This window comes from Sparus aurata, chromosome 14 (assembly GCF_900880675.1).
Source record: "Sparus aurata chromosome 14, fSpaAur1.1, whole genome shotgun sequence".
NCBI classification, from domain to species: Eukaryota; Metazoa; Chordata; class Actinopteri; order Spariformes; family Sparidae; genus Sparus; species Sparus aurata.
Window position 1 is genome coordinate 8,925,184 of NC_044200.1, and position 26,293 is coordinate 8,951,476.

The 26,293-nt window shown below is 43.4% G+C and overlaps 2 protein-coding genes across 3 annotated transcripts in view; one reads left to right on the top strand and one right to left on the bottom strand.

Moving 5' to 3' along the window:
- Positions 1 to 26,293, top strand: part of syn3 (synapsin III) — a 123,624-nt gene that overhangs the window by 52,228 nt on the left and 45,103 nt on the right. For both annotated transcript variants that reach the window (XM_030439203.1, XM_030439204.1), the window contains exons 5-6: positions 3,419 to 3,575; positions 5,385 to 5,474. In XM_030439203.1, coding sequence (XP_030295063.1) covers positions 3,419 to 3,575; positions 5,385 to 5,474 — 247 coding nt within the window. The remainder of the gene's footprint in view (positions 1 to 3,418; positions 3,576 to 5,384; positions 5,475 to 26,293) is intronic.
- On the bottom strand, positions 5,562 to 25,012 carry LOC115595100 (metalloproteinase inhibitor 3). The gene is made up of 5 exons (XM_030439205.1): positions 24,520 to 25,012; positions 15,502 to 15,584; positions 13,310 to 13,421; positions 10,701 to 10,822; positions 5,562 to 8,495 (listed from the first exon to the last, which is right to left on the bottom strand). Exons 1-5 carry the CDS (start codon positions 24,995 to 24,997, stop codon positions 8,298 to 8,300), a joined length of 993 nt encoding a protein of 330 aa, XP_030295065.1. The 5' UTR covers positions 24,998 to 25,012; the 3' UTR covers positions 5,562 to 8,297.

Here is a 26,293-nt window from a genome sequence, read left to right on the forward strand (position 1 = left end):
GATAAAAACATGGGACAAAAGGTTGTCCGTACTAATGTACATCTGCATTGTGAATATATCATGTACGTGTTAGAGTATCGAGTGTTGCGAGGCTGTGGATGCATTAAAGATTGATCATCAATCCCTAAAAATGAATGAATCCATTTAATTTTTCAGTCATCAAGAGTGAAGCTATTTCTAAACATGCTTGCCTGTGTCTGACCTACAGTAATCTGGTGAGCATGACACCACAACTGAAGGTTAGAGAGGTAAATTTTTTGCAGCTGTGTTAATGCATAGAACTTGCTTATGGACTGAGTTGTTGATTAATCAATCCACTGTGAGGAAATCAATCTGCAAAAATGATCAAATGTAATCTACCCTTAAGCTTCCTGGGGATGTCGCTGGAGAGGTTACATCTGGTGCGACACAGAGCTTGCGTAAGTAACAAAGTATCACAATAACTTACGCTAACCGGGTAACTTTCAAGGCTTTAGAAGCGTTAGCTAAGCAGGATAAGCCATTATGGTGTTAGTAGTATTCACTTGTCAAAGCTGCCTCATCATCTTGAATTAATGATACGTCGTACCAATCGCCCCGAGAACAAGGATAAGCATCCCTGTTACCATGGAACATAGAGATAGCAGATACCAGTTATGTGACTGGTGGAGCCATAATTTGCACCCAAATTTTGCGCGAGGTATCAGGCTGCTAGGAATATGGTGGATTGGAACCTTGCACATGGGCATGAGTGGTCAGCACGAGTTAAAGATGGAATACGTTTGTCCTTGTTCGTGAATCCTAGAGAACACATTTCATAACAAATTAGAGAAGCGATGTTTGACAGGAAATGAACACGAGAAGGCTGTTTTATGCAAGTTATGTAAAAGCCTTTCAGGAAATTGCGTGACTGAAAACAGGGTAATGTCTGCACACTTTTAGAAGTTGAATGGAGACAACCTGGGACCTGGCCCGACTTGGACCATGTTGTGATTATGTGGTTAGTGTCTTTAAACTCAAATCCATCCACCAGAATGCCTAGGCAACAATTTTCATAATTCATTAATAGTTTAAGTCATCTTTAAGGCAAAATGCTCCAATTCCATCATCCCCAGATTCTCGAATGAGAACACCTGCAGGTTTTCTTCATCTTCTATAATAGTCAATTTTGTTTAAGGCTCATCAGACAGGTGCACTTTAAATCATCGTCTCGCCTCATGCAGCGTTCAACTTACCGTTTACACTTTTAAGCGGCCTGTTGTCCTTCCTTAGCTCTGGGTGTTTGCTAGGATCAGCACGATACACAAAAATCGGCTTGTGTTTACCACAAACTTGTGTTTCACATGAACTGTTGAATCTGGTTTCGGTTCTGGAGCCTCAATAAACAGCTCCATCCAGTATAAATAGCGAGAGCCTTTGGTCTGCTGCCACTGCGGCTGAGTGCAGCAGCAGGGAGGAACAGCTGTAGTCGCTCTGTCGCCGAAGACCAGATCACTCCTCAGTCGTCCTGCCAGTCCTGTCTTACATAAGCAGCACTTGAGGACCCAGGGCCTTTTTTTGAGGGCCTGTCTTTAATTTCATCCTCTGACCTGCAGCCAATGACCTTCTCTGTGTGTGTATGTGCAAGTGTGCGTATGTATTTTCATTGTGCATGTTCATGTATTTGCGAGAAGACAGAGGTAATCACTCAGGAGTTTTGTGAAGCTGCTGGTCACATGAATGGCAACTAGAATGGCGCTCAGCATAGAGCGCACGTCTCTGCCAAGGCCCAGCAGTCCCCCCTTTTGTACTCACTTACAGATATCAGCCATCTGAATATGCCTTTTTCATGAATTCCCTGAGATAAGGAAAATATTAGAAACACGCTCTATACCTAAAAGGTGCACTACGTAGTTTAGCGGAAGAGATGTTAATCAGAAGAGAAAGGTCTTCGTTGTCTGATTGTTTTTAAAAAGCTTGCAGTTGTCACCATTTCTGATTGGTAGCGTACTCGCAGCGTTTTATTTATGCACCAGTTTCTCTGCAGCCACCAGCCAGGTTGGGTTTTGTTCAATATGCTTCAACATGTCAACATGGAATTCCAGAAGAAAGCATACAACAGATAGACTGATGACCTTCCCAGTCCTTGAAGAGTACATCCAAACTAAAAGTGGTGGTTACTGTTCATAGGAATGTGGCTCAGCTATGTTAGTGATAGACAACACTTACTAACATGAACGTTTTTAAGTGCAGGAATCTGAGGCATGCCGCACAAAGCCTGAATCAAATCTGGAAGCATTGATAGATAAAACATGGCTGCAGTCAAAGTGAATTTCCTTTGTTACTGTGAAATGTGGGCTGCTTGAAATGAGGCCTCCAGGTGCTTGATGGGTTGCTTGGCCCTGCTCCCAGAACAGTTTGTAAAGGAAGGATTAGGCTGTGTTAATTGGATAGATGGTCCAAAAAGATTAGGTGCTCCGAGGAGCATTTCTTCACCCCTTCAGCCCGACGCAGCCGCTGAATAATGGAGCCCTTGACTGTAAACACAAGGCCCAGATACAGTGTGTTAATGTGCTGACAGTGCTGAGGGCCCCGGAGGAGCCGGCGGGTAGAGAGCGCAGTCAGGTCAGAGGTCACAAATGAAAGAGGGATTCTTTGAGAAAAGTTTTTCTGACATTTATCGATTTGAAATGTTCCTGTCAGCATGAAAATTGCTTTGTAAACGATGTTCAGAACATTTTGATACATGTAAAGTACCTCATCACCTGTCATAAAGCATACCGTCACATAAATGTCAGCTCTTCATGATGACTGACAGATGTTCGGATGGTTGACAGACCATTTGAGTGGAAGCAGAAGGCGAGACTATGGGTACTTTAATTTCATGGACGATCTTGTGATTTTAAAAGATTTACAGATGTCAGGAAATTCGACAAAAGACTAAAGCTTGGGAAAATGAGTGGCTAATCTTGGATGATTAATATTCCTCACCCTTTTTCCGTCCAACATGAACTCGCCACAACTTGATTAGCCTTGGTCTCGAAGTGACAGATTCCCCCACAAAGTCTACAGCCAACATTAGCAACATTAGCATGCTACATGCCCTCTAAAAAAGGGAATCATGCTGATGTTATTTTTCCATGATTTCCATTTAAGTTTAGCATGTTAGCATGCTAACAATTGCTGAATAGACCTGAAAACCTTTTAGCTGACTGGAATGTTGTTAGTTTTGCAGGTATTTGGTCGTTAATTAATGCCAAATTCTGACCTGATAACGGCACTAGATGAAAAGTCAGGGGTCATGAAAGTTTTTAAAAGTTGTCCTGAGGGCGGCAAGAATGTCGGTGCCAAATTTCCCACCAATCTGTCCAATACTTCAGTCTCGACCAAACCAATCGGGTCTGCCGGACATCATCATTCTATCTGTTGATTTTGATTTCCATTTTCTGTCCTTCTCCAGGTCCTTCAAGCCAGACTTCGTTCTGATCCGCCAGCACGCCTACAGCATGGTCCCCGGTGAGGACTTCCGGAACCTCGTGATCGGCCTTCACTTCGGTGCTGTCGCGAGCATCAACTCTCTCTTCTCCATCTACAACTTCTGCAGCAAGCCTTGGGTGGTAAGCAGTCTTTTACTGCTCTGTTTGCTCCACTTTAACCCACACAAAGGCGTCGTGAGTCCCTCCCTCGGCGGCTGATTTATTTGGGCTATTAAAGGGAGCTGTAACACCTGTCTCTGGAGTCGGCGGAGCGAGTGGCCTCCACCACCACAACCACCACACATTATTACTCACTCTGTACTCAGAGAAAACACGATACAAGGCTGCAGTGGAAAGGGTGTGAAGGCTTGGCTCTGCATAGCTTCATAATTGCAGTCTTGTCAGCTACAATAAGTTAAAAGGAGCAAAGTGTGTACAACAGAAGACGAAGCATAGACTTCCATAATTTACTTTCTTCATGTTGCAGCTCATTCATCACACCTTCACAGCTCTGTTATCTGTTGATACTGCAAAGCATAGGCCTAACATAAGCTTGATCGTGTGATCAATCAGTGTGACTTAAAAAATTATTCACTTTGCCCAAACCACGCAAGTCTGTACACAAAAGACACAAAGCTCTCTGGCTATCTTGACCATTAAAGAGGTCTTATTATGCTTATTTCCAGGTGAACATATCTTAACGGGCAGCATGTAGCCAGTGAGACCATGAGAGTATGGCGGGTCATGCCAAGCAAGGAAGTGTTAGCCATTGTGCTAACTGTGTTACCACACAGCACCGATGTCACTATGATAACTGTGCAGGCAGGTGTGTTATTCATTGTGACGGTCGTGCAGATTGGCGACCGTATCTGCAGCAACGTTTATACTGTATCGTCGATACAAGTCGATTTTAAAAATTTTTGCATCCCAGAATAAACTCGAATCAGCGGATGAAGAATAGGGTCATCAAATCCGGAGCCCCTGTACCATCGTTACATTGTGATTGTCCCCTCAGAGTTGTTGGCGTTTATGACAATCTGAGAGAGGGTTTGTTGCCGCTCCGTGTCCCGTTTATCTTTTTCTAATCACAGCCACTCAGTAAGGTGAACCCAGGATGGTCGGATACATTAGTGGCAGCGGTGTTTATTTGTGAACATCGTCATATGCCAATTTGGAAGAAATCCACCCTGCTGCAGAGTACAAATCCAATAAAAACAGTCAGGCTCATGTCTAGAAAATGGTAGGAATCAGTACATTAGTGCATTTCTTAATCAAGTTGATGAGGCTTAAACATTTCAATGGTCTGTGGTGATGTATTCTGCATTGGTGTTTGTATTAGAGATCGATATACTTGTATGACTCTGAACAGTAAATGTCAGAGAGAGCGTTTCTTTTGCCGAGCCTCCATTCCTACAATCACACGGGGAAATAACTCCCGTTATAAAAGAGGCAGAGAAGCATTTCTGCACCCACTGTAGCAGAAAAATTGCCCAGAATACTGTGCAGCTACAATGTCAAGCTAAGCTCACTGTTATGTTAACCCACAGCTGGACGCAACAAGTTCAACACGATTAACTTAAGTAGGCGAGGCATGTGAGAGGAAGCAGGTCCACCAGAAAAGGAACATTACAACACCTCGACATTAAATAACTCCTGAAATGCAAAGCTCCTGCGGCTCTGAAAATAACTTTTTTTTTTTCCCTTCTAGGGCAATGGGTGTTCAGACTCCCACAGTCAAGAGTTGGGTCTGACTGTACCAGGCCACATTTTTATAAGAACCTGAAAGGGCAAGGCAGCTCCATGCCGACTCAATCCCATATTGAATTCTAGATTAGTTATCATGCAACTTGCCCTCTGGTTTTGGACACAGGTGTAACTTCTCTCTAGCCTCTCCCGTCCTCTGCTGCTTAAATAACGATGTCTGACCGTCACGCTTGTTTCTGCTTGCAGTTTTCTCAGATGATTAAACTCTACCACTCCCTCGGTCCTGAGAAGTTCCCCCTGAACGAGCAAACTTTCTATGCCAACCACACGCAGATGGTGAGTGTTCCGCCTTCATTTACACAACACTAAAAAACACACACACACACACACACACACACACAAATAATCACAGACTTCTTGTGGCCAGTTTTTCATTAAATCTTTATTATAAAAATATAAAACACAGAAATTAAGTCAAACATTTCTATAACCCCTACAAGGAAACATCCCCCCCCCCCACACACACACACTTCAGGAATCAGTGTTTTTACACACAGACTGTACACAGCTTCCTTGATTGGGTTTTTTTTCTTTCTTTTTTTAAGGATCAGATTTGACCAAGTGTTTCTGTGTTAAGCAGAATATTTACACAAACATGAAACCACAGAAATAGTGACACAGAAACGCCACGGCCGGATAAAGAGCCTCGTCATCACATATAAATACAAGAAAGGATGATGTTTTGTACACCGACGTGGATTTGTTTGCTCTACACAACGTGTTTTCCCTCAAAGGTCGCTAGTTATTAACTTTTCTTGCAACGTCTTACATGAAAAGTACACCTAGTCGTGACTCTCTGTGTTGCATACTGAAGCCAAAGAATCGTTATCAAGAGGAGGCTGATGACTATTCAGAAGTTCACTTAAAAAAAGCCAAACTTTAGTTAATAAAGGTGGATCAAGAGATGTTTTGTTGGAATTACTTGTGTTGCAGAATTAAAGGGTAGATGAACATCACTTGAACCAGATAATTTAATCGTAATTTAGATCAGCTTTTCAGGCCAATATTGCCATTTTACCGAGTATCAGATTCAAGCCATCGCTGTCTTCCTCCTCTGATATGATCAGACTGTAGCGGAAAGTTCTAGTGTCTAAGTGCTGTTTACACGCGAAGGAAGCTCACGGAAAACAGCACTTTGGAATGGAGATGAATGGATTTAAAGATACTGTTTGACATTTTGTCCAGTGAGCTGATTTGCTTTCTTGCTGATATTTAGACAAGAAGTTTTCTCGACCGCTCTCACGCCTGCCCGTTTTAATATGAAGCTACAGTCGCAAGATGGTTACATTTAACTCGACGCGCCAGATGGTTTGTTACACCGAACCATCTGGAAAGCAGCCGCTAGAAACTGTTTGGAAAAGGGCACTCACTTTCAAAAAAAAAATAAAAAATTACTTGGCAGGTGATTGGACGAACCATCTGTCCATCAACCTTTATCATGGGCCAAATCAGATCAGCAGTAGGAGAATTGTTGACCCTTACTGATGTCAGACTCAAGAAGAAAACTTAGTTTCTACAGAGAAAAGCCTTCAGTAGCGTTCTATGCTCTTCTTTCAATTAAATAAACCTCAAAGGACACTGATTGGTTAAACCACTGTGTGTTCTGATGCAGGCTGTCGCTTCTCATTTAGCGTCCGTGACAAAAGCGGCGCGCAAGAAAGCAAATGAGGATATTCTACAAAAAATGTCAAACAACTCTGAAGTGCTGCCTGCGTGTAATGTTAGTGATGAAGGGGCCGTTACTCCCTATGAGGCAAATCTGTGTCTGTAACTGGAATGGACTGAAGGTACAGCACTGGGAAGAATATAAGAAAAAAAAACAGGTGAAGGGAACAGGTGGAGAAGAACCGATTTAGTGACAATATGTTACTTTATATATATAATGTCCATTTGAAATAGTTAAATACAAAAAGATTGAATATACACTTACAAAATATCTCATTTTCTGAAACCTCTGCTTATACTTGACTTTCATTGGATTGGTGGAGAGTACCAGTCGGGGGGGAGAGGGACTAGGATCACGCTAACAACAAAGTACCATTCCATTGGAGACGCTGGTCCTTCATTCTGGACGGTTGCACAGGCTGTGATGGTTGTCACAATGTAGTTCTGACCTGTTTTTGTATTTTTTTCTTCTTTTTTTCTTCTTTTTTTTTTGCAGATATACCACATGGTTACAGAGTAATCCAATAAACATATAAATAAATGTATTACAGAGGTTTCAGCTGAGTTGATAGTTCATTTCTTTAGCTTATGTTATATACAGCAAAAAATAAAATATCACCATCTCTGCAAGAAGTGAGCTCTTCCCTGCGTTGGCACTGTAACACACTTCTTTTTTTTTCGTTTCTTTTTTTTTTTTTCAGCGTATCTGATACTCGTCGGTGCTCAACAGAAAGGGCATTTTTGTTTGTGATATAACTGCAAAATGAGTTACATTGCAAACGTTCCGGTAAGCAGAGATACTACCATCCATAAAGACACATGTTACAGTCAGAACTGAACATAATCGATGTATACTTCACTGTAAAACAATACCATTTTCTAAACGTTTTTTTTTTCCCGGAGCCGAAATGACAGGTACAACTTTCAGAGAGCATACCTCACACTGGCTCTCAATCTGTATGGTTGGAAAGATTCTTAGCTCTGCTCTGTATCGCTAATTAATGCCAATGACAATTATTGATACTTCTTGGGGAATAGTTCTTCAATTTTGAGGAACACAAAAAAATGTGATGATCGAGGTTTTACATTTCTTGTTGGTCAGTCTTTGTCACCTTTTTAACCGGACTGAACCCTGGAGAGACAGCTGGTTGCAAGGACTGTTTGATTTTGCGGTATGGGGAAATGGTAATACAGTTCAACAGGGCGATCTGCAAAACAAAAAAAGGTATTGTTTTCTATCAGAAGTGCTACGAAACAGGCACTGTAATGGATTTGATATTTTCTCTTTTTTGTTTGTTGCCCATTTAAAGAGGCAGCTGTCACCCAGGCCGGTGAGCTTTAAGAGTCCTGTAATACTCTAGAAGTGATCGGGATGGGACGGAGTCGAGGAGGCGGCAGGGGATTTCAGGCAGGGTTGCTCTGGGGGGGGGGAGTTCAGGGGTCGGTGGTGTTGATGGTGGTTTTGTCGCGTGCGGTCATGCCCCGGTACCAGCTGCAGTACCCCTCCTTCTGCTGGATGCAGGCGTAGTGCCGGGACTGGTAGCCGGGATAGCCGAAGTGGGACAGCATGTCCGTCCATAGGCACTCATTCTTTGAGGTCACGAAGCAGGGCAGGTAGTGGCAGGGCTTAATCTACAGAGACAGAAGCGAAACTAAAGATGTAGCCATGAAGCAAGAAACATAACTGCATACTAGCAACTAGTGTAGACTCACTGTGTTTTTCAGGTAAATAGTAGTTCAGTCAATGGCAAGGTAAACTTTGATGTTTTCTTAGCAAGAGTTCAATAAGAAGACTGACACCACTCTCATGCCTGCATGACAAATATGAAGCTCGAGCCAGAGTATCATATTGGAAACAAGGGGAAACAGGGTCTTTACAGTTAACAGGGTTCCAAAATCGTTTAAAGTACCTTTAAACTTTACAAGTTTAATTTTGGTGGATGAGCATGTTATGTCTTCTGGTAGTTGGCTTTTTTAAACTTTGAATCGAGCCAAGCTAGCCATTTGCCTAGCTTACAGTGTTTAAGCTAAAGCTAATATCCTCTGCCTCTAGCTTCAACCTTAGCATGAGAGTTGTATCAGTATCTTCACCTGAACTATGACAAGAAAGCAAATATGTAAATATAAAATATAATATAAATATTTTTCCCAAAATAAAAGACATTCTTTTAATGTTTCTTACCAGCGTATTATGTTTTCTTAAGGAAGCTAACCGTGATCAGCAGCAGCATGAAACTTCAACAACAGTGAGTCTACAGTCTAGAAGTCTGTGCAAAGGCCAAAGTAGAGTCAGCTTAATGAGCCATTAACATCTGAAAATGTTCACAATTCTACAAGAGAAATAAGCATGGATAATCAAAAGACAGGAAGTCAGTGTACGATTTGGTTGAAATATAAAGGGGTGAACATGCGGTTTGTGAAGCATCCAGAACATCTCGTCTGTGCTCTACAGCCTTTCAGCTTTTGCTCGCAGTCACTTACTGCAGCAGATGCATAGTTGAGGTGTGTAAAGGCAGCTTTTGAGAAGATAACGAAAGTGCGAAACCAATAAGCGTACCCTGGCATTCGTACGCTTTGTGCTGTGGGATGCTAAATCAACGTCAGCCATCTTCCTGAAGCGGTGATGTTTTTGTAGTTCCCTAATGATTCAGTTGGATTTCATTGAGCCTCCTCCGTGCGTCACACCTCCAGGTGCTCGCACAATAAAGCAGCTTCACAGATGAATATACAGCGTGAATTGACAGGAAGATTCGCACAACTGCTCCGAGGTGATGAACGGAAAAGCGGTGTCAAGTGACAGCGAAACTCAGTCATCAGCCGCACTTATCTGAATCTGAATGAGCCGGCAAATTCAATCAGCGAGTTAGAGGGCGTGTTCCCCATTTTGGGTGTTTTTGTTAGTCAAGCCTGGAGAGTTTGTCCTCCACGGTTCAGAGATGTTCGACATAACTTCCTGGTTTGAGTGGTTTTAATGATGTGTGGGGAATAATTTTCCACCCGGTACGCCACGCTTCCTGCTTTCCAGTGCAGTAAATCATCATTTGGGGAGAAATGTGGAGGACGGCGTAAGTAAGTTTAAAAAGTGCGACGATGTTTACGCCTGCCTGTGCTTACGGACTCTTAGCCAGGAGTCTCAGCTGATCGATGGCCTTCTCCGGATGCCTCTGGGCTGCTGCCATGTACGCACTGAGCACAGTTTACAACGCTGGCCCGCACTGGGAACAAATACGTCTCTCTGCTAATCCACTTATACTGATAGGGGCCGATGGTGTAAGCAGATGTCCAGGACACTGCTGTACAGTAGGACGTTTACGAGGCGGGTCAACAGCTGCACAGCAGCAGGCTACATGTTTGAGTCACATAAAACTGGGAATGAGGAGATGAACTGATTCCAAGACTGTTATTAAATAACTCCCAATAGTGGTCGTAAAACTTGTTTTCTCTCTATTTCTGTCCGTGCTGAACATCCATGCTGTGTAATAGTGGGACCGAAGCTTATAATTCAGGCTCTCTATCAACAGTGCTGTACAAGAGCTATGTAACCATGAAGGTCACTTTAAGTAAATTATTTTTGCTCTGTTGAACAGTAGCATTAATGAGCCTGAATTGGTCTGACCTTTCACATAGCCTACAAAGGCACCTCTTTCCTCCTATAATCATTAATAAGCACTCTAGACTTTACAAAAGCAGTCAACCGGTTGCAGTTATATTATAGTAAGTGAAATAAAGGAGCTGTAAGATCTAGCTCCTTCTTCTCTTGATCCTCCTCCTCCTCCCTCCTCCTCTCCCCTCATCTTCCTTGTTCTTGCCAGGCAGAGGTTGCTGGTTTCCACTCACCCTGCAGTTGCAGCCCAGCTGGTAGCGATGGTTGATGCCTTTCTTCTGGGCCAATGAGAGGCGCTCCCACCGCTCGTTGAAGTTGCACAGCCCCGTGTAGACCTTGTCGTCATACACTCGACCTGAGGAAGGAATGAATGGAGGGGACTGGTTAACGCTTTGAGTCACCAGTTGAATCTTTACCTCAATTTCCTTTATTTTGTGGAAGTGTGCGATTCCACTTTTATTCAACACCTGAGTCCAGCTTATCAGGTGTTGTGGATAGAACTCTCATTTGCAGACGCAAGTGGAGAAAGATGTGGAACAACTGATTGACGGGTGCTGTTTTGAAAGGTGCAGCTATGATACCGTTTTTGCAGTTTGCTAAATGCTAATGACGATGCCAACGCGCACATGTTTAGCAGGTGAAATGTTTACCATGTTCACCATGTTATCTTAACGTGTTGGCATGCTGACGTTTGCCAAATAGTGCTAAACACACAGCGCAGTTGAGGCTGATGGGAATGTTATGTTGGTCTGAAAGAAAAGTTAAGGGATCACCAAAGTTATTCTAAATTATCCTAAGGGGGAAATTAAAGGGGAAATGAGGAAAAGTGCAGACCATCTATCAAATAGTCAAGAAATGCCACTCAGAACCTTAAATCTCAGTCTGCTCTTGGCGCTAGAGGTAATGTCAGGGGATCACCGACATTATTAGTATTCATCATTTGGGAACGCGTAAACATATGTGCAAAATTTCATGGTGATCTTTCCAAAAGTTGTCATGATATTACCAGTCTGGACCAGGTGCAACGAAGCTAGTAACTTTAAATCTGATTGGCGGTCACTTAATCAAAGTTGGCATCATGCAGTAGTTCACTTTGGGGAAATTGTTTTGTTCTGGAGCCATGAGGCAGCGAATGCTTTACGTCTAATTTCTAAATTCCCCCCCTGCGTAACTTAGGATAACACAAACAAACCGCTCAAGCAATCCAACTTGTTTATGTATGGTAAGACAATCTCATACAGTAATCGCATATTAAACCAGCACCCCTATTTCTGAATATCCAAAGGTCAGCAGACATCTATTTTTAGCGCCGGACCGTTTGCGGCTTAAGGACTCCTGAGACAGGTGCACCGCGGCGGCCTGCGAGCGCTCGGGAACATCATGATTTGTCACCATCTGTCTCCTTTGCCGTGTTGTCACCACGCTGGAACTTGACAGCTCACAAATATGTGCTTCTTCAACTCCCCTGAGCCTCCCGCTCTCCCCGCATCCCTGCACTGGGATTACTGGAGTCACTCTCGGGCTTATTACATAGTGTTGAGTGTGTGACATGCTCCTAAAATACTAATCAGGGCCGGAGCACTCGGGGCTCGATCAAAGGAGAGCCGAGCAGCTCGTCTCACATGCCCTGGTGCCTTTTAAATTGCGCGTAACAAAGTCTTCATCATATGCACGACTTATTATAGACGCCTTGAGAGAAGCGAAAGACGTCGGTGATGTCACTCGCGCCCAGGATGGGTAAACATAGCCATCGCTGCCTAGCAACGCCGGCTCATTCACTTGCACTGTGGGGTGTAGTTACAGTATTTACAGGTCGGGACTTAGCTATTTACGCCAAGCACAGCAGGGTCCAAAGTAAACTGCACCTCTGTTTGGAAATAGGAAGTCATAAAAGGCTTCTGCTGGAAAACGCCAGTCGCTTCCTGCTAGCTGTTAATTACAAGTTGCGAGGGGGAGAAGACGGCCTTCTGCTGTTTCTGGCCTGAGAATATGAGGGAAATGAGTGCAAGAATGTAAAAAGAGAGAAAAAAAGTGACCCTGCTTTGCCTGCTTGCACAGTGGCAAATGACAGGTTATAAATAGGGGGAAAGTTTGTGTCACAGGACAAATGAAGAAGTCCTTGGAGAGGAGAGGGCTGAGGGAGTTCGTTGGGCCAAACAAACTCGCACCGCCGCTAGCAAAACTCTGAGGAGGCCTGAGAGAAGGAGCGAGTGTTTATTGGCAGCAGTAACACGACTGAAATGTTTTCAGCATCTCTCCGGCTGAGACGGATTCAGTTTGGAGGTTTGCGCCGTGTCACAAACTTGGCAAATAAGTTCAATGAGAACTGAAAGAAAGATCTGAAATACTGGAACATTTTTTTGCAAACAGAATATCTTAGCATCTGCTGCTTTGATTTCGAGCATGCTGTTTTTAATCTGACTTTACTCCCTCATATGGTTCAAGCACCAAAAACATTGGATTCCACCCTATCGCAATGCAACAAACATTTTTAGTAACACCCTCCAAATATCATTTTCATAATTATGTTTTCATTAGTGTAAAAGCACCTTAAACTAAACATTTTTCAAGTCCACTATGTCTACTGTAGCCATGATGAGACAAACCAAAAACAGGCTCTAGTGAGGGCCACATTTGTTTGTTTTTTTTGGCAAGTAGTTGAGAGTGAGGCGAGGGGTGTTCAGTTGGTCTGTAATCTCACCGCTAGATCTTTTTTGTTTTGATAGCCAAGTAGTACTTTTTGAGACTAGTAAATAGACCTCAACAGGAAAAAAACTTATTGGACTGTCCCCTTCAATAAAAATCCAGCTGCATACTGACCATAGTCAGACAGTGAGCTTACCTGTGATCAGGTACTGGTACTTGTTGATGTCGAACTTAACGCCGCACAAACTCTCTGAGGCATCTGTGTAGATGTGCTGCACGTGCTGGACTTTCTCGAATCCTTTGTACATCTGCAAGACATGAATTTGTTCAATTGCAAGTTAAAAACCAGAATTTAAAATGTACAATATTGTGCACCCCTCACACTGGCACTACACCCCTGACTCCACCTCCACCCAGAAATAAATCTGGAATGAAAACCCCACGCCAGCTTTATCAGATGACATTCCTTAAAGAATGCCTCACGGGAGAGGGAGTATTAGGCTGTGCCCTTAACTCAATCATAGATAACATAATTACGTTGTGTAATGTGCCTCGACTTTGATGCCGTTTTGGCAAGGTCACTGCTAAACCCTGGAACCCAGCTCCTTCTATTCAGCTCAGGTATGCGGAGCTAACAGTCAGTGTTTGCCCTGAGAACTGTTGGGATCTTTTTCAGTGTAATTTATTTGTCTGGGAACAACAGGAAATCCCTGTTTATACGTGTCGCTCCCAGAAAAAGCAGAACAAACTGTTACTTAAGCCCGAAACTGTGGAGGTTTGGAAAAAGCCAAAGGCATTTGTCTCATAGGATTTGTTGAAACTTGGAGAGAATTGTACACTATTATAGCCCACAAGGAAAACCACTGTTTGCAGTATAAACCAGCAGACTGTAATACAAATAAATAACCCAAGAGGTGCAAAGGTCACATCTAATTCCTGAGGATAATCCTTACAGTGATGATTGGTGTGCTTCAGTATCAAGAGGCCACTTAATGCTTTTGTACAAACTGGGATTGTACTGATGCAGCGCATGACTCTGTTGAAATGTTTACACTCTGAGTGAGGAGTTTGGTTGAGCTGTAATGCCTGTAAGCTCGCTAATCCTCCGGCCTGGCTCCTGTCTGAGCAGCAGGCCGATGTCAGCATCTGTCAGAAATATGCAGGGTTATGTAAGAATACAGAGGAAGTGAAGAACAGGCTTTCAGGCTAAGTATCCCAAACTGCTTTTCAGCTATCACACAGCAGCTGAGGGGGCGGAGAGACAGCCTTGTAACTGAAGGGGTTCCTGCCACATCTAGCGGATGACATTTTATGTGCCAGCGCTTTTAAATGCGAGATCAAAGAGCATTCTTAAATGGTAGAATAATAGGTCTGTTCTTATTTCATGGTGATAACACTCTTACTGCAATGGCCCTGTGGTGACAATAAGAATGGGTTATATAAAGAGAAGAAGAGTTAGTCACATGGTTTCATTGAGCACTGAGCAGGCCCACAACATAACCTATTAAATACATGTGAGGGGCAAAATTAAAAATAAATGATCATAATGTTAAAGTCAGATAAGGACATTGACACCAAAGCCAATTATTTAAAATAGTCTTAGTTAAGCATTATGCTGTTTTAGCTGACATCCAATAGACAAACACATTTAGTCCTACAATAATAATGATAGTGTGTTTCTTGAACAGGTTTGATTAATGAAAAACAGACATCCCATTTATCTGTCTTGATCCTTAACAGAGCCCAGCATAAAAGAACATGGCATCCCAAATGGCTAATTGGCTGTGAATATGATGCATGTGCTTCATCGTTCCTTACCAACATTACAGTGAAAGGAATAGTTCAACATTATGTGAAATGCATTACCTTACCTCCTTGTCCCAACCAACAGCCATGGGACAATTAGCTAAGCTAAAGAAGCAGGGGGAAATGGCTAGCCTGGCTCTGTCCAAAGATGAACAAAATGCACCTGATTGTTTAATCCATGCACAGAAATGTGCTGAGGACACAGTGTGTTGTTTATGAGATAGTGTGCCAATTGCAAATGACTAGCTTTAGAGGTGTTGATAGGCTAGCTGTTTCCCAGCACTTCCAGTCTGCTGTTAAACTAAGCCGTGTAAGCTGAATATGAAGCTAGAGCCAGTAGTGTTAGCTTAGCTTAGCCCACCATAAAAACTAAACGCAGGGGCAAACAGCTAGCTGTGTTGTGTCCAAGTCAAAAAACAGTTAAGTTGCATCCTGTTTGTTGTATGTTAAGCCAGGCTAACTGTACTTGCACTAGCGCTTCATACTCAGCTCAGTTTGCCAATGTATCTACTATTCCTTTAAAGTTGAGAGAGATTCAGTGTCTTGCTCAGCAGCTCGTCAGCAGAGGATCAACGCTCTCACCTTCATTTGCTTGACAGTGTAGCGCATCGTTCCAAACGGGCCATCTCTCAGGAGCTTCTTGCCGACCACTTTAGCTCGAATCACTGTGAAGAGAGGAGACAGACTGGTGAATGATCAGAGGAGACTGTCACATTCCTCTAACATATATAACTTTGAGCCTTCCACTCCAATCCATTAAAATAACACACTGCCCCGGCCGGTAGGAGGCATTAGCAAACCCATTAGAAATACCATTTCGGGACGAGGTTGGCACCACAGTTAATCCGTTTATCCGATTTTCTGCATTGCTGCTGTGTGCCAAGGGAGGCCAATGGGAAAAAACACTACTGGGACTTCTGAGTTTGATACAGGAATTAGAGGGAAAGAGGCCTCGTCCATATATCAAGGCTTCATTCTCACTGCTGGTGTTGTATCTGAAATGGAACTTTGCAGGAAAACCTGACTCTAATTATTTTTTTGCTGGTTTAAAAACACCAGAAGAGAGTCCTGTGAGGGGAAACAGCGTAGTGACTCTCCTCTGTTGAAACAGGTTTCCTTCTATATTGGGATCAGGGCTTGAAAAAGATCTAATCTGTGTGCAAGACCCTCACGTAAACGTCTGAGAGGTGAAAACGCTCAGCGGCGACCTTGATTTGTTTGCTTTCACTCATGTCGGAGTAAGGGGGCTTATTGTGGAAGGCAAACGGGGCGGGGGCGTAGAAATGAGCGATAACATAAGCCGATGAATAGAGTTTATCCAGAGCTGCGGGCCCTGCATAAGCAGTCAATCGTCTGTGAAGTTCACCTGCTGCCCACAGCCGACCGGCCGCAGACACAACTAACACTGGCTATGTTTGTTATCTTCTCCCGGTGGAATTTCCTTGACACATTCTTTTGGGGCGCACATTCCCCAGAAAAGGAAAAAAACGAGAAGCCTTTCATTCTTTTTCGGATAGAGAAGCAAATTAGGCATGTGGCATCTTCTATTCGGCCTGTATTGCTTTAGCTGTGCCACTTCCAGGCAAATGGAAATGGACATAAAAATAAAACTCAAACAGGAAGCAGTTACAGCACGGCCACCCAAAAGTGGTGACCGCACATTTATTTTGGACATGAGGACCCCAACTTGAACCAAGCGTTTATTTGAATAACCCTAAAACAAACTTATTTTGAGCCAGTAAGACCAAATTAAAGGAACACGGCTGGTTCTTTTACAGGCTGTGCTTAGGTGCTTTGCGGTAATGCTAACCTTAGCTTGCTAACATGCATATATTGAGAATACGAATATTCTGATGTTTAGTAAGCAATGTTTAACATGTTCATTGTCTTAGTTTAGCATGCAAACATTAGCTAAGTTACATTGCACACAAAGTAAAGCTGAGGCTAAGTATTGGGCAAAGGACACATTTTGAGCTGAAAATGCTTGATGAAAAGTCAGGAGATCAAAATCAGAAACATTAATCCTCTGGAGACCACGAATGTCTGTATAAAACATTATTGACCTATGGAGTAGGTGTTGATATGTTCTGCTGAAAAACAAAATTGTCAACCTCATGGTGGCACTAGGCATCAACAAAGTCCGGAGGGTTCATCCTCAGGGCACCACAAGTATCTGTTCAAACTGTTATTAAAATAAATCCAATAGTTGTTGAGAGACAAACTTGGCCCATAATCCTATTGGCTGAAGTTGCGTACTCCACAAAATGTCTTGAGCTTCAGAGGAAAACAATGTTGCAGTATTCTCCAAAACAACTGAAGTAGAGGGGGAATTTAAAATGTAAAAAATACTAATGAAAACAAAATGTAAATCCAAAACTGATTTGTAAGTTTTCGATTTACACCCTTTTTAAAGCCAAAATCTTGACTAAAAGCTTTAAGAGCACACCTCGTCTGAAGTGGGCTACTGGTGACTTGGACTATGCTGGACAAGCTGTATGGAGCCATGCTATGGGAGAACCAGCCCCCCTATCTACTTGAGTCGTTTACGAGAATGCTGCTGTTCCGTTTTGCTGCGAAGCTCCAGAAACGTTTTATCGGCTACAAAGTTTTATCTGACTTTCCATCAGCAGGAGGGTGATTATATAATGACTGAATTTTCACATTCCCAAAACATGCAGCACCACAGAGCTGCAAAATGGAAAAAAAATCTTTTAAAGTGCATGTGAGGACACACTCTGCCATCATTGTGTCACAATAAATCACACAACCGAGTCAAATTAATGTAACTTCAGACCTTTTGGTATTAATGTGCAAACCCCCTGCCTGCCTTCCGCCGTTTGACCTTTCACGACAACTTGCTGCAGAGCATTTGATCCATTAATCTGTCAACTCTTTCTGATATGAACTAAAGAGCGCCATTGCCTGATGGGCCTCTGCTAAATGTACCCAAACGATGTTTGACAGACGTATGCCGCTGCGATTACAGAGGAACCGGGGCACAATTACAGAGGAATGTGCGGATACACGAGGATACTTTTGCCTCTGTTAAATACACTGCTGCTGTTATTTTAAGTGTCACCCCAAAACCTAGTTTCCTACTCCGGCCTGACCTCAAAACCAACCCCCAGGAGAGACAAATGTTCGCGTTTGAAGGGGCCACAGGTCAGCTGATTTCACTGAAGTACATCCAGATAGGACCCCTCTTGTTAGACGGCAGCCACTAATTGGCCGGTGATGGTGCCATCGCCCAGAGGAATGTGTGGAGGGCCTCAGCTGCTGCGGAGACAGAGGATTTGTGTCATTCCCCTGCAGTGACCCCTTGACCTCCTCTACATTTTGGCAGTTATATTTATGTACAAACACAGGGCCGCCTTCTCGCGTCAAAAAGGCTGTGTTACGAGTGTTTATCTAACCCAGTTTCATAAAGGTGATCTCACAGAATCCATGGAGGAACTGTGTAGATAAAAGTCTTGTTTCTCTCCACCTTTCTCTTCTACTCCACCTTGTGAATGCCTGTTTTTATGTACGTACTGTACGTCTAAATGCTTAATCCAGCGATCATTTTCTAGATTAATTGACTAACCGTTTTTTGTCTTTAAAATGTCAGTCAAAAACGCTTGTTTCAATTGCTGCTTTTGTCCACCCAACAGTCTCAAACCTTAAGATTCTTCATGTGCCATCATTGATGACAAAGATTGTAATCCTAATCCTTACATTTAAGAGCCTGGAACCACCAAATGACTGATCTTTCTCGCTTGACAAACGACTGAAATGATAAAATAGATTATCTAAATAGTTTAAATTTGTACATTAATTTGCACGACTAGGTTAATATGGTGATTACAGCAGGACATCGGGCAGTTCAAGTGCTTATAGTTGTAACCGCATTTGTCGTCATGATTCCTAAAGATCCTAAAATTTAAACTTGAATACTGTTTGCGTTGGTAAACACAATGCAACTGCAGCCATTGTGCACAGTTTTCAGTTCTGACATGCTGTCAACCTCCATAGTGGGCGCCTCATACTGTACAACCCACTCCAGTTGGTACAAGGCTTTATTTTAGAAAGTTAATAACCCTGTAGTTAATATAGTTTGGTTGAATAACCAGCGTTTCTGTCCTTCTTACTTTGCTAAACATGAGGAATTACAGGGCAAGCGCTGTGACGCACAAGTATTCATCTTCTGCAGAGGATCTGACACACATTTTCAAGAGTGGGAGGCTTTTCGTGATAGGAGAGGTAACCAGGGTCTGACAGAGAAACAAGAAGTAGAATCCATTTTTTCGTTCAGTATCTCTCGCCTAAAGCAGGGGATTACACAAGCACGAATGCAAATGCTCAATCTTAAGGTGAGCATGTAATCTAGTTAAACATTTATTTCAGCCTACGTACAATGTGGCAAACTGCAGGCATGACAAGAATAAGGTTACTCATTTATGTGTGCGAGTGCGTGAGGGAGAGAAAAGAAAGCAAGGCGCAGGGCGAGTGACGCTGGTTTGAGTATGCAGAAAGTGGTCCAAGTTTATGGAGGTGAGTGGGAGGAAGAGGAATTCTCAGGACGACACACTACCACGCTCAAAAATAAACACTGAAACTGACACGCTGGAGCAGAAAGCCTGGAACGTCCACTCACTGGTTGGCAAAATGCTCAGACAGCATGCGAAGCAGGGACGGAGTTTTAAATCACTGCCTACGGTGGTCTGTTCATGTCACAACAGGGATGGTTTTAAGTCCAGCGATAATAATTTCACAGATTCTTCAAATTGACCTCATTTACCTTACACTTGGTCTAATTCATGCAACGTGCAACAAAAACATTCTCAGCAAATGTAATAATAATGTCACTTGGGCTACACACTACTTGAAAAGAGAGACACAACCTACACTTGTCAGCCAGCCTGGAGTTATCTGTGTTATTGTTGGAGCCTACTTTTCATATCTCCCTCTTTATCTTTGTCATTGACTTGCTTGCCGTGTGCCTCTCTCATAGGCTGCCTCTCACGTTCTCTTTCAGACCTTTTGGTCCAATGATTACATAACTGTTGGTCAAATGTCAACATTAAATTACATTTCTGTTTGTAGTTTGATCTCCTCTTGGATTGAATAGTGTGACTTTACTATTTTCCGCAGTAACCTGCCACCATAGCTAAAGGGAAATTGTATTACAAGGTCGATAGGGGTGGAATAACTCTATGCTGCCTTTAAAGTATAGCTGATTTATAGCTGAAGCTGATTGAACCATTGATTTGTGGTGCAATGGCCCATGTATCGTCACGTGTAGTGTGTGCTGGGCTGATGCCCATTGCCCCCTGTGCTGGCCTCCTGTTTTAAAAACACCAAGCCCTTGATGGACTGTGTGGTCAACAGAGAAGGGAGGGACGCACTGGAGATTTGATATGCCCGGCTCAGTGGATGAACATCCCAAGCTTGTACGGAATCCAGGACCTCTGACATCTCATCGTATTTTAACTCACTTTTGGGAAAACTGTGGATATCTGATCCAAGCTTATATAATGCCTCTCAAAGCAGGACTCCTGGCTTCGCTCAGGTTATCATCCGTCACCTGTTGACCTGCAGGATGGGGGGGTGGGTTGGGATGACTGACAGAGGGAGTAGTGATTTAACTAAATGCTACATAATTCATTGGTAGAAGGAGGAGGATGTAGTGGTACCAGGAGAGAGCTGTCACAAAGCCCAAGGCTGTGTATCACTTTTAAACCTGCTACGCTGCACTTGTTTGACAGACCTCCTCTGTGCGCAACAAAATACCCGCAGCAGGATGGGATCCGTTTCTCTCAATGGCCCGGTCCTAAACTGAGCACACACACGATGCTAATCCTCAGCAACTGACCTGGTTCATGGCGCAAGCATGTAAAGGTTTTCTCCTGTCACCCAGAGCGCTTGGGAACCCGTCGTTGCGAAGCGATATTAAATCTCAGGGTCAAAGTTTACCACCGGGCCTCTAATCTTGCTCTCGGAGGGCTTTGGAAAAACAAGCGCTGCTCATTTCCCCTTGTGAATAGGCTGCTTTAACCCGGCTGCCTAATAGCAGCCAACTAGGTCTCTGCACAAGAAAGCAGCCAGGTCATCGCCTGGTGCCCAGGTATGTTAGCAGGGGAACCTGACAGGCTGTCTCGTCCAAAGACACTTCCCACTTGTAGGTCTCTGAATGCAAACCCCAAACCTGACACTTTATCAGCAAGTACTCAAAAGGCTGCCAAGAAAGTGATACCACCATCAAAATGAAGGGGAAAGCCAGACACTAATACAGTTTGAAACTACTACTTGGAGCTACTTCATGCTCTCCAATATTTCAATTTAAAACTTGTCAAATAAAGTAAGACAGCCTCCAATAACCCAATTTCCAAACCTAGCCTAATTGTGATTCATCCAGTGGAGTGCCTGTGGGTGATTATGGGTCAGGGCCAAGAAAACAAGAGCAAAACGCTTTGAACTCAAGTACGGGTCTTAAATTGGGAAGATTCAGGCCTGTCGCCTTTGATGTCGACGGTGAGAATTACAGGGTTTCTCCCTCGCCACATTAGCATTTCAACCCCATGCTTTTTTTTTGTTTTTGTTTTTTGTTTTCCACGTCTCAGCGTTTCAACTCGGCTCGGTGACACAAGCAGAACTTGAACAGAAAGGTTTTAGTTTGAGGTCATCGAAATTGGCAATAAATGAAAGACCGAACCAGAACAGGAGGATCACGCTGTGGCATTTGATGATGTGTTCCGCTCACATCCACGTTGTACCTTTTTAAACTGATGCAATGTAGTGCTGAACATGATGTTTGCTCTGACACTAGCCTGGGGATGAAACCCGTACTTTAAGCCAAAACTGGAAGAATTACTAAATATTCAGAGGCTGGATCACTTCAAACCATCCAGGCTTCCTACACACATCGTGAACGAATCTCAGTAAAGGAAGTCCAGGAAAAAGTAAAAGTTTGACTGAACATGTAAGTAAATTTGACCCAGATTAATGACTGTTACTAGCGCTGACCCTTGTGATCTACATCCAAACGATGATTCAGGAGGGTTTCCCTTAGAGGACCGAAGTTTAAGAGGAACTGTGGGCATTCAAAGCACACCTCGAGGTAAGCCGGGACCTTGGAAACAGGATTTGTGGGGCTCACGACTGATCAGTGCGCCCATTGAAGTCAGTCCCACATTCTACACCAGCAAATCTCAGCGGGTGCCAACACCGTGAGCTATCTGAAGGACTGCAAAAGGCATCGCATAAGTGTTTGTTGAAGCTGCATGTTCACTCACTCCAACCAGGTCACTTGGCTGAAGACGCTCCCACAGACCTTGTGATCAGGGGTTACCCGAGAGCAAGAGACTGACTGACCATTTTGGATCCAGTGTGTTAAAATATCAGGCTAGTAGGCCAAACCTGCACCTCCTCTCCCACAAGACTCTGCAGAGGATTCACCAAAGCATCATTGTGAGTTCCCGCCCACGTCGGAACTATAAGAAGAGACCTTCGCCTACAAAAAAATGCTGGTTGTGTGCTGAAAATCCAAGCAGAAGCCTCATGTTTTGCAGGAGTGTTTTTGTAAAAGGAAAGCCATGCAGTGCAGCGATGCATTGAGTTAATAGGACACCGCTAATGAAACTGCATTTTAACAGCATGTTATGTCCTGTGTAATGTGAGGTGTTTCTTGTTGCAGTGGGATCATTCAGAACCACAGGAGATCAGTTCAGGCAGTTTTCTCTGATGGGAGGATTGATAGGGGAAATAACTATTATTATTGGCTATAAAGGATTTTTATATTTTCACATTTTCAGACAGAATGAGGTTATAATTGAAAAGAGTAGTTGACTAGTTTGGAGAAAATGACTTTTTTGTTTCTCGCTGAGAGTTAGATGAGATGACTGATACCACTCTCATCATTGTATGTTGACTTTAAAGCTACAGCTAGCAGCTGGTTAGCTTAGCTTAGCATACAGGCTGGGAACGGGGAAACCGCTAGCCTTGCTAGTTAACATTATCTCACCGTCACTCAAAAGCTCAAGAGTTATCATGTTACATCATCTTTATTTCATTTCTACAAATACCAGTGTAAAAGCTAAATTATATTAGCCTAGCTTACATCTTGCTAAGCTAAGCAGTACCTAATGGACGTGAGTGTTGCATACATTTTCCCCTCACAATTAAAGCAGTTATGCATATCTCCTAAAATCTCAAACTACCCCTTTACTGACAAAATAAAAGAATTACAAAAAACCCCAAAAAACAATAAAATGTAATTTTGGTGCATTTGAAATGTTAAAAAAAGTTTGTTTTGGTTTATTGTGATGCTAAAGCATCATTAAGAGATTTCTAATTTGTCATTATCAGCCTCTACTGGCGACTGGTTGTAAGTTCAACATCATAAAAAGTTACATCTGTGTGTGCGTGTGTGCGTGTGTGTAGGGGCGTCTGCTGTAGAAACTAGGACTTCCCTCTCAACGTGTTTGCAGACGCTAGGCGATAGGGTAAACACATGGTCTATACACATGGCTGCAATTCTGTGTGTGTGTGCTCAGTTTAAACTGAGAGATTATTGTTTGATTGTGTGTCACGGTTTCAGAGAGCCTCATGGTGGTTTTTGGGTCAAATAATATTGAAGCAAAATTATCAACTGCCCTAAAAAAAAAAGCCCTCAGCATCTGCCTTTGTGAGTGTGATCGTACATGTGTGGCAGGTTATCAGTCCAAAAAAAATCATCCTCGCAAGAAATCGGCTGCCCTCCTGTCCCATCTCAAACATTTCACCCCCCCCCCATATCGACCCAACAACACGCTCCCCTCTCTCCCCGCAGGGCCAGATCAGATAATCCCAGAGCGTTTAACCAGTGTTATCCAAAAACAGAGGCCAGGTTGGACCAGCGTTCCAGGCTAAGTCAGATCCTAAGTTCATATTATCCTGGGGAGTCAGAGAAAGCATAACCAGGCGGTAAAACAAGCTATGCAAGCCCTTCTCCGTCCAGTTGTTTGTGGAGCAGAGGCCGGACATATATCTTACTTACAGCCAGGTGGATGCCTGACAAGGAAATACCAGAGTGTGCACATAAACAAGCTGGATTTGAAACATCAGAAGTGACTGTGGGTCAGTTTGTTAACCACACACACACACGCACGCACACACACACACATTACTTTCTTGAGTAGATGGAGGGAATATGATAACGGAAAAATCAAGTTTGGGATGAAAACCAAATAAATGTTAGTGGATCTCTGCCTGAGTTTGGCATCTTCTGTTTATGTCTATCAACTAACCAAAGCCAGAAGTTGTTATATTTCAGCCTAACAGTGGAAACAGGACCTGACTCTGAGAAGTTACATGGTGGAGAGAGCCTTAATGTGATGTTCTGGTGTTGACACTTGACTGAAAGCATAGAAATTTGATGAAAAATGACCCCATACATCTCAACTCCAACTTGTGTATCTGCTGGAAGAATGCACGCTGTGAACTGACTGCAGATCAGTTCTCCCTCGTGTATCTACTCTTATCCCAACGTGCTCTCAGAGAAATAATGATAATAAAATAGAAAATAAAGAAATAAAACACAATCGTTTATGGCAGTAAATCGGTCGATGCGAGCCGTGCACATACCTATGTCGGAGTTGCAGAAGGCGTCTTGCGGGTGCGTCAGAGCGCACGAGCAGCCCTCCGTCAGCTGGTGAAGGTGCAGGCTGCTGAAGACAAACAGCAGGCTGATCAGGTGCTGGTACACTGACTGCATTTCTCCAAACTTTTTTTTTTTCCCCCCGCTCCTCTCTGCTGCTGCTGCTGCTGATGGAATAAAGTGTAGTATGGAGTCCGTGTGGATCCGCTGCGCGCACCGGCTGCTGTAGCGCTGGAGTGAACGGCTGCGGGGTAAATGTCCAAGTCTCTGCTGTGTGTCTGTCTGTCTGTCTGTCTCTGGCTCGTCGTCGCTGGTGCTTCTCTTCTCGCCTCGCTGGAGCGTTTCTCCCCTGATCCCGGAGAGGCGCGCACAGCCGTACATATAGCGCGCCGGAGAGACGGTCACGCCCCTCTCCACCTCTGCAGCTCGCGGGAGGGGCGGCCAATCAGCGGCCGGTGATGCCATTAGGACTCACAGACGCGATGACATACTGGAACTTTAGTCTTATTTTCCCAGACTGACAAGAAAAAAAAAAAAAAAAGCTGGTCGAGGTACATCATGTTTTCAGAGATGTACAGACATATCAAAGTATGATGTTTATGCATACTTGGACTTCACCAGACGCAGGGAGAGTGAAAGATGTGAGAATAGTTGGAAGATGCTGAGAGGAAAAAGACAAAGCTTTACTGGACTGTAATGTTTCCCATGCTGCAGTATAACTAACATAAAAACATGTGATTATCCAATATAAAGAATACACTTTACAGTACGCAGACTTATATTAAAATGGACATTAAACCAGTATAAATATATAAATAGCCACACACAGGTTCACATGATCTTCAGTTTCTCCATAGATAGATAGATAGATAGATAGATAGATAGATAGATAGATAGATGTCATAAAGATTACATAAAAACTACTGCACAGATCTCCACAAAATTTGCATGGAGGATGCGGATTAGGTTTGATGGAGTTAAAGGTGACTGTTGGCGGAGGTATGCAGTCTACCGAACGTCTCAACGTTTTGAATATATCAATCATTTTCATTACCAAGTAAATACAGTATTTTCTTGATTGATTGTTTGGCCCATAAAATGGTGGAAAGTTGTGACAGACTCGAACTTGACTCGAAAAATTGATCGATTATCAAAATATCTGCGCTTTCATTTTCTGATCATCAACTAATTAGCCAGCTGACTCTTCCTGTCATCACCTCTAAAAGGTTTTCAAACCTGGTAACACACTCAGCCTCCTTAATATAAACAAGATAATACAGAAGATGTGCATGGTTTGCTTTTTCTTTTCTTTTCTTTTTCTGTTGAAGCACTTTCCTCGTGCTCACTTCTCCTGTGTCTCACTTAGTCATCCCGCCCACCCACTGGCGCCCACTTAATTAGTAATACCAACAAAGTAGTGAATACAGGATGCAGCCAGTTTCCTTCAGTCTGCAGCAGCCACGGAGGAATCCAGGTGACAGTTTATCTCCAAGCAGTAGCTGTGAGGGCGAACCAAGGCTCTGGTTGTCTTTTGATTTCTCTTGTCGGTGCAACCTGTGGCTGCGCCCAGGCACGACCCACAGCCCTCATTTAGTCCGATTGTGTTCCGACTTCACTCAGGTTACTCGCAGGGCACGATGACTCAAATTAGCCAATTAAGCCCCTCTCTCTCTCTCCTGCATTCATGGACCTGAGTGGAGCTGCGTTATCGCCGCAGAGGCTTATCGGCGGAGACTGGGGGAGCTATGTTAAGGGTTGACG

Excerpts from the sequence above, each read along its gene's own strand:
- LOC115595100 (XM_030439205.1), bottom strand. The coding sequence starts at position 24,997 with ATGGCATCACCGGCCGCTGATTGGCCGCCCCTCCCGCGAGCTGCAGAG. Across the intron at positions 15,585-24,519 it reads CTTCTGCAACTCCGACATAG|TGATTCGAGCTAAAGTGGTC; the intron begins GTATGTGCACGG and ends CTCTCTTCACAG. Across the intron at positions 10,823-13,309 it reads GTACCAGTACCTGATCACAG|GTCGAGTGTATGACGACAAG; the intron begins GTAAGCTCACTG and ends TTCCTTCCTCAG.